The sequence below is a fragment of the Harmonia axyridis genome, chromosome 5, assembly GCF_914767665.1.
Source record: "Harmonia axyridis chromosome 5, icHarAxyr1.1, whole genome shotgun sequence".
Taxonomy (NCBI): domain Eukaryota; kingdom Metazoa; phylum Arthropoda; class Insecta; order Coleoptera; family Coccinellidae; genus Harmonia; species Harmonia axyridis.
In genome coordinates, this window is record NC_059505.1 from 300,774 (window position 1) to 318,361 (window position 17,588).

General features: G+C 35.1%; 1 protein-coding gene across 1 annotated transcript in view; it reads right to left on the bottom strand.

The window, feature by feature from the left end:
- The window catches only part of LOC123680206 (death-associated protein kinase related), a 156,165-nt gene that overhangs the window by 3,830 nt on the left and 134,747 nt on the right, over nt 1-17,588 (bottom strand). Inside the window, exons 2-3 of the mRNA XM_045617995.1 lie at nt 4,596-4,767; nt 939-1,227 (exon numbers count right to left, since the gene is read on the bottom strand). Coding sequence (XP_045473951.1) covers nt 939-1,227; nt 4,596-4,767 — 461 coding nt within the window. The remainder of the gene's footprint in view (nt 1-938; nt 1,228-4,595; nt 4,768-17,588) is intronic.

Consider the following 17,588-nt stretch of genomic DNA (forward strand, 5'->3'; position numbering starts at 1 on the left):
TTTTTCTCATGGAACAATATGTTGTTTATTGAACTTTCAGATTGCATGCAATGAATTAACCCAAGTTTGTTGAAACTTTCATGCTTAAAACTTATCGTTTTTGAGGTATGTCGATTTTTCAAAAATTCTTGAAAAAACCGAATAACTTTGAAATAAATGAGATTTTGAAAGTGAATACTGAAAGAAATGAGGTAAATACTAACTTTTTGATAATCTGAGAACTCTACTGGGTGTCCAAAATGAGACAATTCATTGAAAACTTATTCAAAGGGTAATATTGGGATTATTCCAAATGGCACACCCTATACATATTTTATTTCCTCACTTGGTAGTAAATTTTTCGAAGATACTAAAATTTGCTACCTAATAAAAAATAAAATACATCTTTGTCATTTGGAATAAGTCCTATATTAACATTTGAATAAGTCATCAATGAACTGTCTCATTTTGAACACCCAGTAGAATTCTGAATGATTATTGAAAAATCAGTACCTAAATCTGTTCTTCTTGTATTCATTTTCAGAATTTCATTCAAATAAATTAATTCATTTCGAAGTTATTAGGTTTTTTAAATCCACCTTCAATAGATGAAGGATAGAAATATCTCAAAAATGGTAAATTTTAAGCAAATGAAACTTAAAACAAACGTGCTCATTTATTTTATGCATTCAGAAAATTCAATGAAAAACAAGGTACCCATTCCGTAAGAAAAAAAATATGTTCGGGCATTTATACTTTTTTGGTACACCCTGTGTATTTCTAAACAATTTGAGAATATAACTCAGAAAGAAAAGAAAATTTTGATGGTTATTTACACTTTTTTGGTACATCCTGTGTATTTGCAAAAAAAAATTGAGAATGTAGCTCTTATGAAGCCTGGTGATACTGTGTAGAAAAAAAAAACGAAAATTAATCAAAAAAACAAATTTTGCACTCACCTAATATTTCCCGTACTTTGACGCCAGGCTCTAGCACCTTCGATATGCCGAAATCACAGAGTTTAATGTCGTCGCAAGAGTCCTCGGTCGCCAGCAATATGTTCTGTGGTTTTAGGTCGAGATGTGCTATGTTCCGACTGTGCAGGTACGCTACGCCCTCCAAAATCTGACGCATCACCTTCCGGGCCTCCAGCTCCTCGAAGCAGTTGTCTCCGTCCAAGATGTGCTGGAGTTCACCGCCAGCGGCCAGCTCTAACACCAAGACCATCTCGGTCGTCGACTCGTACACCTGCACACGAAAAAAAAGGTCAATTTATAGATAAACATTGATTAACAACGACTGAGTAGAAGAATAATTGAAAGCAAAAAGATAAAACAGGAGAAACATAAGAACTTCAATATAGATTCAACCAATTGGAGATCTCAGTTGGATTCACCACAAGAAACCATAAAATGAAATATATTCAACCCAAAAATACTGCCTCACAAATTTAAGGAAATTCTATACACCTTGTATTTTTTATTATACCCTGTATATCAAGTGATGCAATAACTGTAGCAATCGCAAAGCAAGCAATTATTAGTGGTAACATTTTAGAAAATTCTTTCAATAACTATGATCTTTGTCCAATCTCCTTCCTTGAATTCACTAAAAAAGCCCTTAGATCTTAATATATTTCAAGAGGGCTTTGGTACACCAGACATTTCATCCAAATCTATTGAGATCTATCATTCCGGTTTTTAAAAACATGATTTTATGCGTCGATTTGATAATCATGTCATTCGATGACGTAAGAAAGAAACTGAACCACAGATTCGTATGTTTTCCAAGGTTTTGAATTTTCATTATTCTATAGTTACTCTCGACCATAGATTGAAGAAATTGCAAAACCCCGCCTACAAATCGATGAATATTATTGGCAGACTTAATTATTAAGTAGTCTATGACACTGACTTGCAAAAATACGGAAATATTCACGTGAATTAATGGATTCTTCTCCAGATAGTTATTTTTAAGGTAAGTCATCTACATTTTTCATACAAGTTACATTTGGTATTATGATTTAGTTCATCAAATGTTGTTGATTATACTGAATATGTTCTCTGTTAAAGATTCATGATGTCATCAGTCAATTGCTAACAGTGGATGATGAAAATCCTAGACAACGAAGTTGTAGGAAAATAATTAATTACAATGAATTGAAGTTAAAAATGACGAAAAGCTCCTTCACATCAAGGAATGAACACATTGGTGAGTAATCAGAACAATAATTATTATAGGTAGTAAGTTCATTCAAGGAAAACAATTTCTTTCAAATTCTAAATATAACATAGATAATTTCGATTATGGCAAAAGGGAATTTTTTTGATTCTACATTTTTTTCATAAAATAATTGCCCAAAATTTTGAAATTGACAGAATTAAGAGTATTTCTGTTAACTATATTTTCTGCTTTAACGTTAAGTTATAGCAGTTTTCTTCGATGGTGAAATTGCACTGAAAAGACGAAAAATCGTACATTGATATTTAATCGACTGTGATGTATTTAGGAAAATTTATAGAGTTCATATTTTGTATATCAAGTGATGCAATGACTGTGGTAATCGCTTATTATTATTAGAAGATACCCAAGGTGAAAGATATAAAAATTTCAGAAAATTCTTTCGACACTTAGGATTTTTCTCTAATCTACTTTGAATCAGCTTAAATTCAAGAGGGCTAATCTCTAAAAAGGCTCTATATGTGTATATCTTAATGTATTTTAGGAAGGCTTCGTTACACCAGATATTTCATTCAAATCTATTGCGATCTAGCAGTCCGGTTTCTGAAAACATGATTTGTGTCCGATTTGATGATCATGTCTCTCGATGAAATACCATAGAATATTCACTTTGTTAGTTAGTTACTTTTGATCATAGACTGAAGAAATTCCAAAACCCCGCCCACAAGTAGATGGTTATTGGCCGACTAAATTATTAACTAGTCTATGACACTGACTTGCAAAATTACGTAATTATTTACGTGAATCAATGTGTTCTTCTTCAGATATTTATCTCAAAGGTATTTTATCTACATTTTTCATACGAGTTACATTTGGTACTGTGATTTATTTCATCAAATGGTATTGATTATACTAAATACATTCTCTGTTATAGATTTATGTCTCATCAGTCAATTGCTAACAGTGATGATGAAAATAAAAGACAACGAAGTTCTAGGAAAATAATGAATCAAAGTTAATAATGACGAAAAGCTCCTTCAAATTAAGGAAGAAATACATTGGTGAGTACTCAGAACCATTATTATTATAGGTAGTAAGTTCATTCAAGGAAAACAATTTCTTTCATATTCTAAATAGATAATTTCAATCGTGAAAAAAAGGAGATTTTTTTGATTCTGTTTTTTTATGAAATCTGAAATTGCCCAAAATTATGAAATTGGCTGTATTTGGAGATTTCTGTTTACAGTTCACTGCCATAACGTTAAGTTATAGCAGTTTTGTTCAATCGTGAAACTGTACTAAAAAGAAGAAAAATCTTGCATTGATATTGAATCGATTGAAATTGAAATTTTTTCAGAGTTTATGTTTTGTATATCAAGTGATAAAACTCAATAACTATGGCAATCGCATATTATTATTAGTAGATACCCTAGGTGAAACATAAAAATTTCAGAAAATTCGTTCGACACTAAGGATTTTTGTCTAATCTACTTTGAATCAGATCAAATTCAAGAGGTTAATCTCTAAGAAAGCTTTAATATTTTTTATATAAATCGAGAAGGCTTCGTTACACCAGCAATTTCAGGCATTTTATTCAAATCTATTGCGATCTAGCATTCAGGTTGGTGAAAACATGATTTGTGTCGATTTGATGATCATGTCTCTCGATGACATACCAATCATACCATAGAATATTCACTTTGTTCGTTACTCTTGATCATAGATTGAAGGAATTCCTAAACCCCGCCCACAAGTCGATGGTTATTCGCAGACCAAATTATTAAGTAGTCTATGACACTGACTTGCAAAATTACGTAATTATTTACGTGAATCAATGTGTTCTTCTCCAGATAGTTATTTCTAAGGTATTTTATGCATATTTTTCATACAAGTTACGTTTGATATTATCATTTAATTCATCATATGGTGTTGATGATCCTAAATATGTTCTGTTTCAGATTGATGATGCCTCATCAGTCAATTGCTAACAGTGGATGATGAAAATAAAATACAACAAAGTTCTAGGAAAATAATGAATCGAAATCAATCGAAGTTAATAATGACCTCTTTGACATTGAGGAATAAACCCATCGGTGAGTACTCAGTAGAATTATTATAGGCAGTAAGTTCATTCAAAGAAAACAATTTCTTTCAAATTCTAACTATAACGTAGATATTTTTAATCGTGGTTAAAGGCAAATATTCTTGTTCCTACTTTTTTTTTTACGAAATCTGGAATTGCTCAAAATTGTGAAAGTTACAGTATTTGGAGGATTTCTGTTTAGAGCCCGCTGCTAGAACTTAATAGGTTGTTTTTGTATAGTCTTTCTACTTAAAAAAAAAAATCTATGCAGGGTATTTCAGAATAAAATCATGATACTCAAGACTGTGCATCTAAATCTAATAATATGAGAAGTACAGATACATTAACTCACCTCATGTAGTCGAATAACTCTATCACTGGATGCACACTCCTCTAGAACAGCTATTTCGTGTATTATTTCCTTCATTTGGTCAAGATTTCTTCTTCGCTTTTTGACGAATTTAGCAGCGTATTGAACACCAGTGGTTTTGTGTACGGCCCTGCATACGGTGGCGTATTTTCCTCTGAAACAAAAATGAAAAAATGTTATTTTCAACCTCTAGGATAACATCAGTAGAACTAAATAAACTTCAACAAGATTTGAATAAGAGCTGGAAATGTTTGGAATGCAGATTTACCAGGTTTTTCACCATAATTTGCCCCTTCCTTTAACTTTGTTATTAAAGGAGATACAAAAAAATGTTTTCTACAAAAGTTTCACGAAATCGACTAGTGTTTTTTGAAATGATTTCAAAAAATGAAATATATACAGAGTGGGCAACATATTGATTGCAACTTCATTTTTTCTAATGGAACACCATGTATATTTTTCTATATTTGACTAGCTCTTTTTCCCCTGATTTCGAATATAAAACATATATTTGGCCTATCTCTCTTATTCTGAGTACCACAGAGTTTCAAATTTTAAGACCCACCTGGCATGCTCAGTAATCAGTTTTCAAGAGGTAGGCTGCGATAATTCAAAATGCCCTTTTTTGTGTTATCTCGTTGGCAACGATATATGACATACGTTTGTCATTTAATGAATCTATTCATCGAATATTCACTACACAAAAGCGGAAAAATTTGAAATATTTTCACTTTATGTGAAGAAAAATAAAAATAAGGAAGCTACAAGGAGAGGATATATGGAGTTGCATCCAAATCATTGAATAACAATTTATAGTGAAAAACGTATGTCATATCGTTGCCAACGAGATAACTCACAAAAGGGCATTTTGAGTTATCGCAGCTAAGATGCATAGAATACCTGGTGTGTTTACTGATTCGATTTTGTTTCAGACTTTTTGAGAGACCCACCTGTAGCTTTGGTGGTCTGCTTCACCAGAGTGCTGTAAGGTGGCGCTCTTTAAAATTTTTCAAATTCCCGCATCTGCCTGGTGCCGTTTAAAAAGGAAATACTGATTTTAGACACTGCAAACATTCACAATAAATTACAATTCAGTTCATATCGAATTTTTACTCAAATGAATGGAATATAATGACAGACCATAGAATATAAAATATTATTGTTCTATACTCAAAGTTCACGACAAGAGCGTAGAAATAGGGGGATACTGGGGGTAATTACACGGTGCTCCTAAATTGAGGATACAAATGAAAAAGACAGATTTCCGGATTATTTTAAGAAAAAAAGTCCTATAACATGAGTCCCCCAAACATTTTGTTTTGAGATACATGTGTTGAAGTTCAAGTTATTTTCTCGTATAACCTTCCCTTCACAAGATATTTAATATGAATTGGCCATAGATATTCCAGTTTAAAGTTTTCACTATGTGATATGCTAATTTTGAATGCAAATCTACAGGGTGATATATTTTCTGGAAGGATGCCTGCTTCCTTCCTCCAAATCTATATTTTGGTGAATGGCTGTTAGTTTAGAAAAATGTAGAAAAAAAACTCTGGTCCAGTACTACACTTTTTGGTTTGTTATAGTTTTGTCGTATCTGCTATCGATTTCGAGAAAAATCTCTAGTAATCCTCAGGAAAATCCAAATTATTTTTAAGATCCAGCTAGTAAGCTCTAATGAATGCATTAATTATAAGTTTTGGTATTTATTTACCTAATCTGTAGCGAAGATTAATAAGTATTTGATAAACTGTAAGACACACTAGAAACAACCTGTATATGGAAAGCAAAGCTTTTGTGGGCTCATATTCATGAAACTTTTTTTTCTTAAAATTATCCAAGTAATTTCTCATTTTCCTTCGTAACTCTTATTTGAGAACAAGGTAAGAACAACCGAATTAGTAACAACAAAAATTATTTCGAGTAATTTGGTTCAAACTTCATTATCAAACTTCTTTTTCTAACATTACAGATATGAATAAAAGTTGTCGTCAAAAATTTTTTTTTTCGATTATCCCTCCCCAAGAAAAAAAAAGATCTACGCCCTTGGTTCACAAGAGTCGAGAATTGAGAGAAATGTCAAATGTAAACGATGTATGCGCCATCTGAAAAGCCCGCGATCCCTCGAAATCAAGTAGGTATAAATCCGAAAAATCTCCCGTTTTGTCTGAAAGTTTTACAGGTATGAGTAGACACACCAGGTATTCTATGCATCTTAATCGCAGCCTATCACTTGAACGATTACTGAGCATGCCAGGTGGTTCTTAAAATTAAAAACTCTGTGGTACTCAGAATGAGAGAGCTAGGCTAAACATATGTTATATATTCATAATCAGGGAAAAAAGAGCTAGTCAAATATAGAAAAATATACAGGGAGTTCCATTTGAAAAAATGAAGTTGCAATCAATATATTGCCCACTCTGTATTTATTTCGTTTTGTGTAATCATTTTAAGAAACACTAGTCGATTTCGTGAAATTTTTGTAAAAAACATTTCTTTGTTCCTCTTTTAGTAACAAAGTTAAAGGGGAGGGGGTCAAATTATGGTGAAAAACACGGTACAAAAACTGTTATGGAAGACTCGAATAAATATGTTCCATTTTCTGAAAAAAGGAAATGAAGCAGGAAATCATATTCATGAGAGGAATTGTCGATCATGTCTGTGTCTTGTTTTTACAGCAAAATCGTCCCCCCTGGCTTGAAATAACAGTAAACTGGGCAAATCAACAATGAAAATCAATATTGTACCTATAATGTCGAAAATTCTTCGGCAAATAATCAGATAATAGAGTCGTACCGTGTACCATATCAATTACATAACGCTTACGCCATTTATTCATTCAGCAAATAACTCAAAGAAAACGCAAAGTCGTGCCATGAATTTGTATGCTAAACAAATTAGAATAACTGCTACATTCATGATTAGAATTTAATTGCGAAACGTACCGAGTAGGTACCGCTACGTCGGTTCTAGTTTTCCTTTCAATTTCTCGTCTAGAGACTTGGGTACCGGAAAACATGAGCAAATAGCAATAGTTTGGCCAAGAGCAGAACTTTTTAGGCGTCTCGAAAACTACACAAGTCCCAAGCGAGCAACCTCGATTCAACTCGATATTATGAATGTTGTTTGCAATCGCACCAACGAAATAGTGTGCGTATATGTATAATGAATATTAAACGATGTATAACATCGTGTAGATGTCAAAATAATTCGTGGAAATTTTTCTTGGCGCTTGTTTACGACACGTCATGTCAGCCTGTTTGCTGATCACGCGAGGGACAATGATACAAAACGTTCTGGATTCACACATGTGGTTTCACAATTATACGGCGTTTAAGGAAGAGACATTATTCACTTCTTTATATTGAGATTTCTCAATTTATTCAACATCCTTGCTCTATTTTGTCAGTTTTTCTCAATTGTGTTTTGCGGCAAATATTACCTACGGCTTACGGTAAGGTAAATATTTCAGAGTAATAAACATATACAGAGGAAGCATATGTCATTTTCAATGAGCAAATTTTGTCCCCAACATGAACTATCACATTTGACATGAAGCGCGCGGAAATGAAAAGATATCAGTGATGAGATATTTCACTCAATTCGCGAGTTTCTCCACAAAGAATGCACTTCTTTATGAATCAACGTTTCATATTAACTCAAAATATATTGAAATAAATACCTGAATATATCAGAAATTCAGAAAACAAACTTCAAACGCGCCAAACGACATGAAACAACCGATGACACTAGAAGAGCAAAAGTTGCCAAATCTTGGATTTCGGCAAGTAGATACGGAAAATAATAAATATTCTGCTTATTATAAATTTGACAATTAGGAAAAATATCGGATTCCAAATATTCAAATTTTCATATTTTATCGGGAATCACTCAAATAAATATGGTTCATTCAAGATAATATACATTCATAACGATATATTAAAAATTGTGGATTTGAAAATATATCACAATCCGACAACATAATCTAACCATGTTGGGGACATCATGTAAAAATTGCGTATACTCCCTCTGTCTATGTTTATTACTCTATGGTAAATATTGACTGAAAATTGTCAACGAAATGATTAAAAATACTCAATATCTCTGTGAAATTTATTCATTTCTATCTACAGACTGAGTTTTGAGTATGGAACGCCTTATTTATCTCGGGAACAGATCCAATACCTCCTAGAAAACAAGTCTAGGAGGTATTGACAGATCGCATGATTCTTATAGATTTTGGTGTTGGATCTTGTCATATGGCCGATATTATGTTGGTATCTACATTGTTGTCACATCTTTCCTTCTTCCGGAATAATAACAAACTTTGTTAATTCTAATGGATTACTTTGTATATTTTTGGCCTTTTGAAGTCCCCAAGAAATACTGAATACTTCTCATGTGCTGTTTCCTGTTTCCCATACCTAAATGCCATAAGTTGAAACAATACATTCAGATGGCTATGATTTAATGAACTCCTTCAATTTGACTAATTTTCAAATGCAGCTAACTTATGGCATTTAGGTATAGGCAACATTACATAAAAAATATTCAGTATTTTTGAGGATACAGGGTGATCCATTTGAAATAACAAAATTCTTTATTATTCAGGCAGAAGGAAAAGATCTGACAACAATTCAAATACCACCATAATATCGGTCATACCGCAAAACCATTGAATACCAAAGTTTATAAAAATCGTGCGATGCGTTTCCAAGATAAATGAAGCGTTCCATACTCAAAACTCACTCTGTATATATAAAATGATCAAGTCAATTATTACCTAGAATGTTCAAGAAGAGAACTCATTACTTTTATAACATTATTATAAAGTATAAAAAAACAAACAATATCATACAACAGCCACCGTTTTTGCCAGACGCGGTTCCGATTGTTTTTTTCATTTTTCGAAAACTCAAATCATAATATTCAGGAAAGTCATACAATTTGGAAGGAAAATGCATATTTCTCACTACAAAACGCTCGTTTGCCAATAACATGATAAAAAAAATTAACTGTTTTTTCTTCATATTCATCTTTATGCGACAGGTACACAGATCGTATTGCACCTTTATTCTTGCTTGGCATCAAATCGAAACGATCCTCCAAGAAAATGGCGCTATTCAATATAAATTTTTTCCCCCGTCACTTCAAAGCAAAACGCCGATGTGCGCAGTTTGCGAACTTTTTTTTTGCGTTCTTACGATTACGCGCAAACTAATTCTCGGTGGTAGAGAGCCTTTATGGCGTTCAATTCCTGGCTCATGGCTTAAAACCGTAAGTCGTTGGTGCTATTGGCCTGGCGTGGAAGTTAAGCCAGTTACGGCAAGTCTGCCGCCAAGGTCATTCGAGGCCGTTTCTCGCGTCTAATCGAAACGATCTTCCTACGGGTCTGCCGATGAGAAAAATCGGAAGGCGACCAGAGACCTCTATGGGCGCGCAACGGAGCGAGACCGGCCATTGTCGTCAGCAGGAATCGAAATTATTTTACTTTAATTCTGTAGCAAATCCGTTCTTTCTTCAACACCTTGTAGAACAAAATCGTGCTGGAATATCTCAGTTTTACACGGATTACATGGTTATATTTAATTTTTATATGTTGGTACTTGGAACTCTCTTGTCATGGATTTATCTATTATCTGTCAAATTTATGATACAAAAAACAATTCTGCCATCCAACATGTTTCATTGTAAAAATCACTAAACGATATTTATGGAAATATTCTTTCAATTTAAAAAAAAAATTAGTGGATTAGAAACAATAATGTAAAACACAAGTCAGAAGCCTCATTTTAATGCTTGCTCATTCAAAAATTCGCCAATTCGAGGCTTTTTTTTTGAATTTTGAACTCGTGTAAGAATATCAAAGCCTGCTGCATTTTTATTATAAATAACTATTTCAGTTTTATTGCAATTTCATCATCATGGCAGAAGTTGATTTTGGTTGACTTCTTTCAATAAAGAGAAGAAGAAGAAGAAGAGACAAAAACCCAAGTTTTTTCGATTCCTCATCGATCTTGGGATTTAGGCATTCCATGAACGACATTACACAGTATTTTGCATAGACTTAGGTCTATTAGAGTTCAGTTATCACAAGAACTCAAGCCGATCGACCACCAGCAAAGTATCTTCGTTGATTAGGTTCTTGAAATGCATCAAAATGATCAGGACTTTCACCGAAAAATCATCTTCTGTGAACAGGCCCATTTTTACTTTGGAGGCTACGCAAATAAGCAGAATTGTCACATTTGGTACAAGAATGATTGTTGAAAAGCCTCTCTATCTTCCACGTGTCACTGTTTGGTGCGGTTTTTGGGTAGGTGGTGTGATTGGACATCACTTATTCGAAGCAACTGTTACGATGATTCGATTGCCATACCAAGCTATGATTAATGATTCTTTTATGGCCGGAATTGGAAGATATTGATGTGGACGAAAATGCTTTGGACGAGAAACTTGAATTGTGAATTTAACTTTCTCGAACTTTGAAACTGATAGGTGAGCAGTATCCTATACGGTGTAGTGGTGAGAGAAACTCTGATGAAAGTTACCCTATACAATAATCAGTAATACCTAATCTGTATTTTATCTAGTAGGTATCTTTCAAAATGTTAGATTTAAAGAAACTATAGTGTGGCATAATAGTTATGTATGCAACAAGTGCAATAAACAATTTTTGCACGAGTTGCATACAACATTTTTTCTACGTTCATGCAAAAAGCAAAATATGATTTATCGAGGTGCGGCACTAGGTGTAGGAAAATGAAAAGCGCAACTTGAATACTTTATTATTAATATCGATTTGCATTGAAATAGGAACTAAAACGTTGCGAACAATTTAACTCAAACTTTATTTTTACCCTCAATGTTGAAAGTGAATGAACAATTGGTGCAATTTTCAATATGAATATTTCGTAGTGAAGTACTTTTTAAATCCACTTCTTGATTTGTTACTGCTGTAAAGGTACTAGTACTTGGTAACTGTACATCGTTATTTCCTTCAGGCTGAAATATTTGTTTGTCATGATGACAGCACGTTGAAGTAGAATGACAGATGAGTGCAATAAAAACTTTATTGCACTAGTGCAATAAAGAACTTCTTTTTCCACTAAATATAGTTCAATAAAGTTTTGCTTTTTGCATGAATGTAGAAAAAAATTATTAGTTTATAATGATTTTTTCTGAATGTAAATAATGATTATAGATGGTTTCCTGTTTATGCCTGTTAAATTCTGCTCTAACGAGCAGAACTTAGCAGGGAACAGTTCCCTGTTAATATCCTCCAACAAAACAACGCTTATCCTTCGCATTGTTCCTTCCTTTCAACAGACCCAACTCTTTCTTTACGATCTCCGAAAAGGTCACCCGTGTACCCGTAGAAAGGAGCAATCGAGCAGCCCTCCCTGTTACGCCACTGCACGTGTATATACGACACGTATAATAACTCGTTCTGTCGGGCATCGGAATTCGTCCGTGAGGCATTTAAAGTCTCCAGTGTGCATTCTCCATATTCATGTTTTCGTGAATCGGGAGCTTCTTATATCCGCGTGCAATTTCTCGCGTAATTGGAGACCGGTTTGGTGTGACCGGTAATCGATTTCGACTTTTCGGGATACCTGATGGCAGAGAGAATTTCTCCCGTTGCGGTTAGCCAGCGACCTACTACCGCGGCGAGCTCAGAGCTGTCGGAGGAGCTCGGTGAAAAAGTTCGCCGAGATCTAATGCATTCGAGGTCATTCGGTACAACGGTCGTGATCTCACGAAATATTCCATATTGCGATCGGGGAAAAATAGAGGGGTTTCCAGTGAGAGGTTTCATTTTGGAATTGAAAAAAAAAAACCGATTACAAAGGGTGTTTTTTTTAGAGCTATAGAACTTTAAATTGCAATAAAACAACGATGGATCATTCGATTGACATGAATTTTATTTATCCGCAAGATAATCTTGTGGCATTACATTTTCAATATGATTTCTGGCATATGACCGCCACGGCTGTCTCGGATGTAGTCCAATCTGGACGTCCAATTTTCGATGACTTTTTCCAACATTTGTGGCCGTATATCGGCAATAATAAATGGTCAAGGGTTTGTGGCTTATCCGCATAGACCACAGACTTTACATAGCTCTACAGAAAGTAGTCTAGCGGTGTTAAATCACAAGATCTTGGAGGCCAATTCACAGGTCCAAAACGTGAAATTAGGCGGTCACCAAACGTGTCTTTCAATAAATCGATTGTGGCACGAGCTGTGTGACATGTTGCGCCGTCTTGTTGGAACCACAGCTCCTGGACATCATGGTTGTTCAATTCAGGAATGAAAAAGTTAGTAATCATGGCTCTAAACCGATCACCATTGACTGTAACGTTCTGGCCATCATCGTTTTTGAAGAAGTACGGACCAATGATTCCACCAGCCCATAAAGCGCACCAAACAGTCAGTTTTTCTGGATGTAACGGTGTTTCGACATACACTTGAGGATTAGCTTCACTCCAAATGCGGCAGTTTTGTTTGTTGACGTAGTCATTCAACCAGAAGTGGGTTTCATCGCTAAACAAAATAAAATGGACGTAGTGCGCGATACGTATTCCGCACAGAACCATTATTTTCGAAATACAATTGCACTATTTGCAAGCGTTTTTCAGGCGTGAGTCTACTCATGATGAATTGTCAAACCGAACTGAGAATAAATCACTTGACAGCTGTTAAATCGGTCGCCATCTTGAACAGTAATGCCATTTTAAAGTTATATACCTCGAAAAAAACACCCTATACAAACAAAAATGGTAGATTCCTCGGATCATTAAAAAAAAAATCATATAAATAAGGTTATTAAAAAGTAAAATAACTTATTTCCGCTTTATATATTTATTTTCACAACAATTGTTTCGTCATGATAACATGACTTCGTCAGTTACCATGCTCACCTGACGAAGTCATGTTATCATGACGAAACAATTGTTGTGAAAATAAATATATAAAGCGGAAATAAGTTATTTTACTTTTTAATCATCAAGATGAATTTCCGACAAGTAAAGACTGAGACAATCAAACATATAAATAAGGGCCCACAAACGCTTTGATTTCAAAATACAGGGTGTTAAAGTTTGATTTTTCCTATTTCTATCTCCTTTCAAAAAAATATTCAACTGAAATTTGGCACAGATATTTCAATTCAAAGTTTTCATCATGTGATGTGCTAATTTTGAATGCGAATCGACAGGGAAATATTTTCTCTGATAAAATATAATGCTCTCTTCTTTCCTCCAGAACATTTTTTTTTATGGACCACTGGTATAGAATAATATGAAAAGAAACTACAGGTACTACACTTTATGACATCTTGTAGTTTTGTCGTGTATCTGCTACCGATTTCCAGATCCAGCTAGTGAGCTGTGATGAAAAAATTAATTATAATATTTGGAACTTATTTACCCAATCTGTAGTGAAGGAATACAAAAAACACACTCTATCTCGAATACAAAGATTTTGCCTCGGAATTTGCAGCCCATGTCCATAGGACATTTTTCGTAAAATTATCCAAGGAATCTTCCATTTACCTTTATACCACCTCGTAAACACCGGCAAAATTATTTGGTTTTCAGACTAATGCATTTGACAAGGTTAATGTAAAATAGTGCAGTGTGAAACTGTTTCCATTGGTCTTTTTGGGTAACAAGCAATTAAAAGGCGTAGAGTTCATAATCGCAGCAAAGGTCTCGTAATACAAAACTGTTCGATCCCTTCACTCATTGTTCTCCGAGCGTAACTAGCAATATATCATGTTCCGGTATAAAGTACCTTATATCAGATGACGATATTGTGGTACCCGAAACTGCGCCAGCTTTCTCTCTCGCTGAAAACAATAAACACGCCAATTTCTCGTTTCTGCGATCGCAAAACAGGATGTTGTCCTTCCTTAACGGCGCCATTAAAACCGCCTGAACGTAGTTCGCTTTAGGCCCGGACAAAAAAAAGGTCTTCTCGTACACGTTCGCGACTTCAGAGAGATGCAAACGCCGATCTTCTTACCGACTTTCACCGGCCGGAGATGCATATCCGAATTTTCATCTCGAATTAACGAGCTCCAAACCGGAGAGAAAGAAGATTTCCTTCACTTCAATTTAGATTTTTGTTGAACAGGGTGTTGCACTGTTGAAGCTACGCTCTATTACGGTGAAGCCATAGAGTAATAATAATCATAGATAGAGGGAGTATACGTGATTTTTAAATGTCTCCAACATGGTTAGACTACGTTGTCGGATTGTGATGTATTTTCAAATCCACAATTTCACTATATTGTTATGAATGTATATTATATTGAATGGAATATATTCATTTCAGTGATTCCAGATTAAATCTAAATATTTAGAATCCGATATTTTACCTAATTGTTGAATTTGTAATAAGCAGAATATTTATTATTTTCTGTATCTACCTGCTGAAATCCAAGGTTTGGCAACTTTTGCTCTCCTAGTGTCATCGGTTGTTTCAAGTCGTTTGGCGTGCTTGAAGTTTGTTTTCTGAATTTCTGATATATTTAGGTATTAATTTCAATATATTTTGAGTCAATATGAAACGTTGATTCACTATGGGACATGAGGAGTGTGTTATTTCATGCTAGGGATAAAACTTTCTTACTGAAAATGAGATATGCTCCCTCTATCTATCTTTATTACTCTGAGGGTGAAGTGCTGAAATTGTAGAATATTTTTGGATCTAATAGGGCTACATTCTCAAATTGTTTGGAAATACATAGGGTGTACCGAAAATGAATAAAAGACCAAGTATATATTTCTTTCTCATGAAGCACCCTTTTTTTTTTTAATTTTCTTATTGCATGGAATAAATGAACCCAAGTTATATCGCAAAAGATGCTTTGAACAAAGACTTGTAGAAGTGAAAAAGAATTCTCCTTGAAGCCATTTCAGATACTAGAGTTCATTAGAACACTGGAATTGGAGGGCGAACTGTAAACTACGACAACTAATGAGAAGAGCAGCTCTGATGGGGACATAATACTATAGTCCATAAGGTCGCGTAGCAATGAAATGAAACCCCTTTAAATTCACATCTACAACTCCATTAAGGATTCCTTCGAGCAACTGCAATCGCGGAAAAGTAAACTTTCCGCACTATTCTCTAAATAGTTATTTTCTGCTTCTAAAGTTTCGCAAAAACGTGTTCTGTCAGGTATAAGTCCTATTTCTACAGAATAGATTAAAGAATCTCTAGACGTCTATGTAATCGCCCGTTCGTCTTGGTCTGACGATTTCAGGAAAACCACAGATTATTGCCACTTCGCGCCAAATTACGATTCGAAACGGCCGAGACAGAATTCGGCTTTTGCGCGTCACTCGCGTGCCATTACCTTTCCTAATTATGCGCACATTTCGCCAGTCCGGAATTTATAAATCGTGACATTTGTGACATCGCTCTTTAATGCCGAATATTTGTGTCGTCCAGCGCTTGAAAGGATATCTGAAAGGATGCCAGCAGACCGGGGTGGCGTTGTTTGCGACTCGCGCGAATGTTTACTACGCCTCGCCTGAAATAGGTACCGTCATACGGGAAAGAATTCGGCATATGGGCGTCGATTCATCGCTGTGGAATCCGTTGAAATTCATGAGTAGGCTCGCGTACGTTTTTGGACAGGTGAACGAGCTTCACAGGCGAATTTATTCACGTGTCCACTGCTATTGCATAAAGTTTCCATTATGTATGTATTGTTAGATTGAAGATTGTAGATTTAAGGGGTTTCATTGCACTGCGACTTTATAGTTTATTGTGGCCCTCATTAGAGTTTTTTTCGCCATTAGTGTTCCACAGCTCGACCTCTAGTTCCAGAGCTCTAATGAACTCCAGTATCTGGGATGGCTTCTTCACTTCTGCAGGTCTCTTGTCTAAAGCATTTTTTGCGTTGGCTAGCGATGGCAAAGCATTCCATCACTAGCTGATCACGAGTTTCTACCTCCTCCCTGCAAAATCTTCACTCCGTTTTCTGTTGAACTCATTCTCATGAGGTGCTTCCTGAGGAGGCAAGGCCCTCTAAGGAATCCAGTGAAGAGATGTAGCATATTCTTATTGAGATCCAGATATTTCTAGGATCTCGTAGGAATGTTCCAAACCCGGAAGATTCCGCCAGAGTGTTTCTCTTTCGGTTTTTTCGTCTCCTGAAACTCTTTCTTGTAGGTACATTTATCTATACCATAGAAAGGTTCTGCGCCAATGAAGGGAGTTTTTGCTCCTTTTCTGGCAAGTGTGTTGGCTTCTCCATTTCTTTTAGTTTCTGAGAGACCGGGAACACAGATTGAACAGACCTAATTATTCTTGCCTTAGTGGAGTAAGGGTAATATCTTCCCCTTTGGTAGGAATAACACCCTTCTACAATAGAATGGATTCTCGAAAAATTTAGGCCGGTTTCATTTCAGTCGAACCCACAAGATAGATGACCTACTCTAAGCATTGTTAGCACGCTTCTTCTGTAGTTTAGGAAATGTTTAGTCTTTTCTTTAGAAGGCAGCTTGTTATTGTCTAGGAGTATTAATCCAGAGAGAGTGCCTCACTTTCTACTCAGTTTTTCCCTTGATCAGTGAGGGTGATATCTCACATAAGGAGATAAAGATCTCGGTATGAAGGCTCATAATGTTCATTTGGTGCAAGAACCGAAGAGTTGTTGCCTTCTGATGACGATTTTCTCATAAAGAATACGTCTTTTCAGGTGAGGCTCATTTTCACCTAGGAGGAGATGCGACCAAGCAAAAATCTTGCAATTGGTATCAGATACTCTACAAGTAATTGTTCTGTTCCATAAAGACGTCTGAGCCATCCGCAATCCAACTTCCTTCAATGTTTTCTTCCGGTAGTGGAAGTAAAAATCGTCTTCGATATCGTGTTATCGAAAGCAATAACTTCTCGAGAACATATGGGTCTTAAATGGTCTCGAGGACTGCTATTCGATTCTCCCCATTATATTAC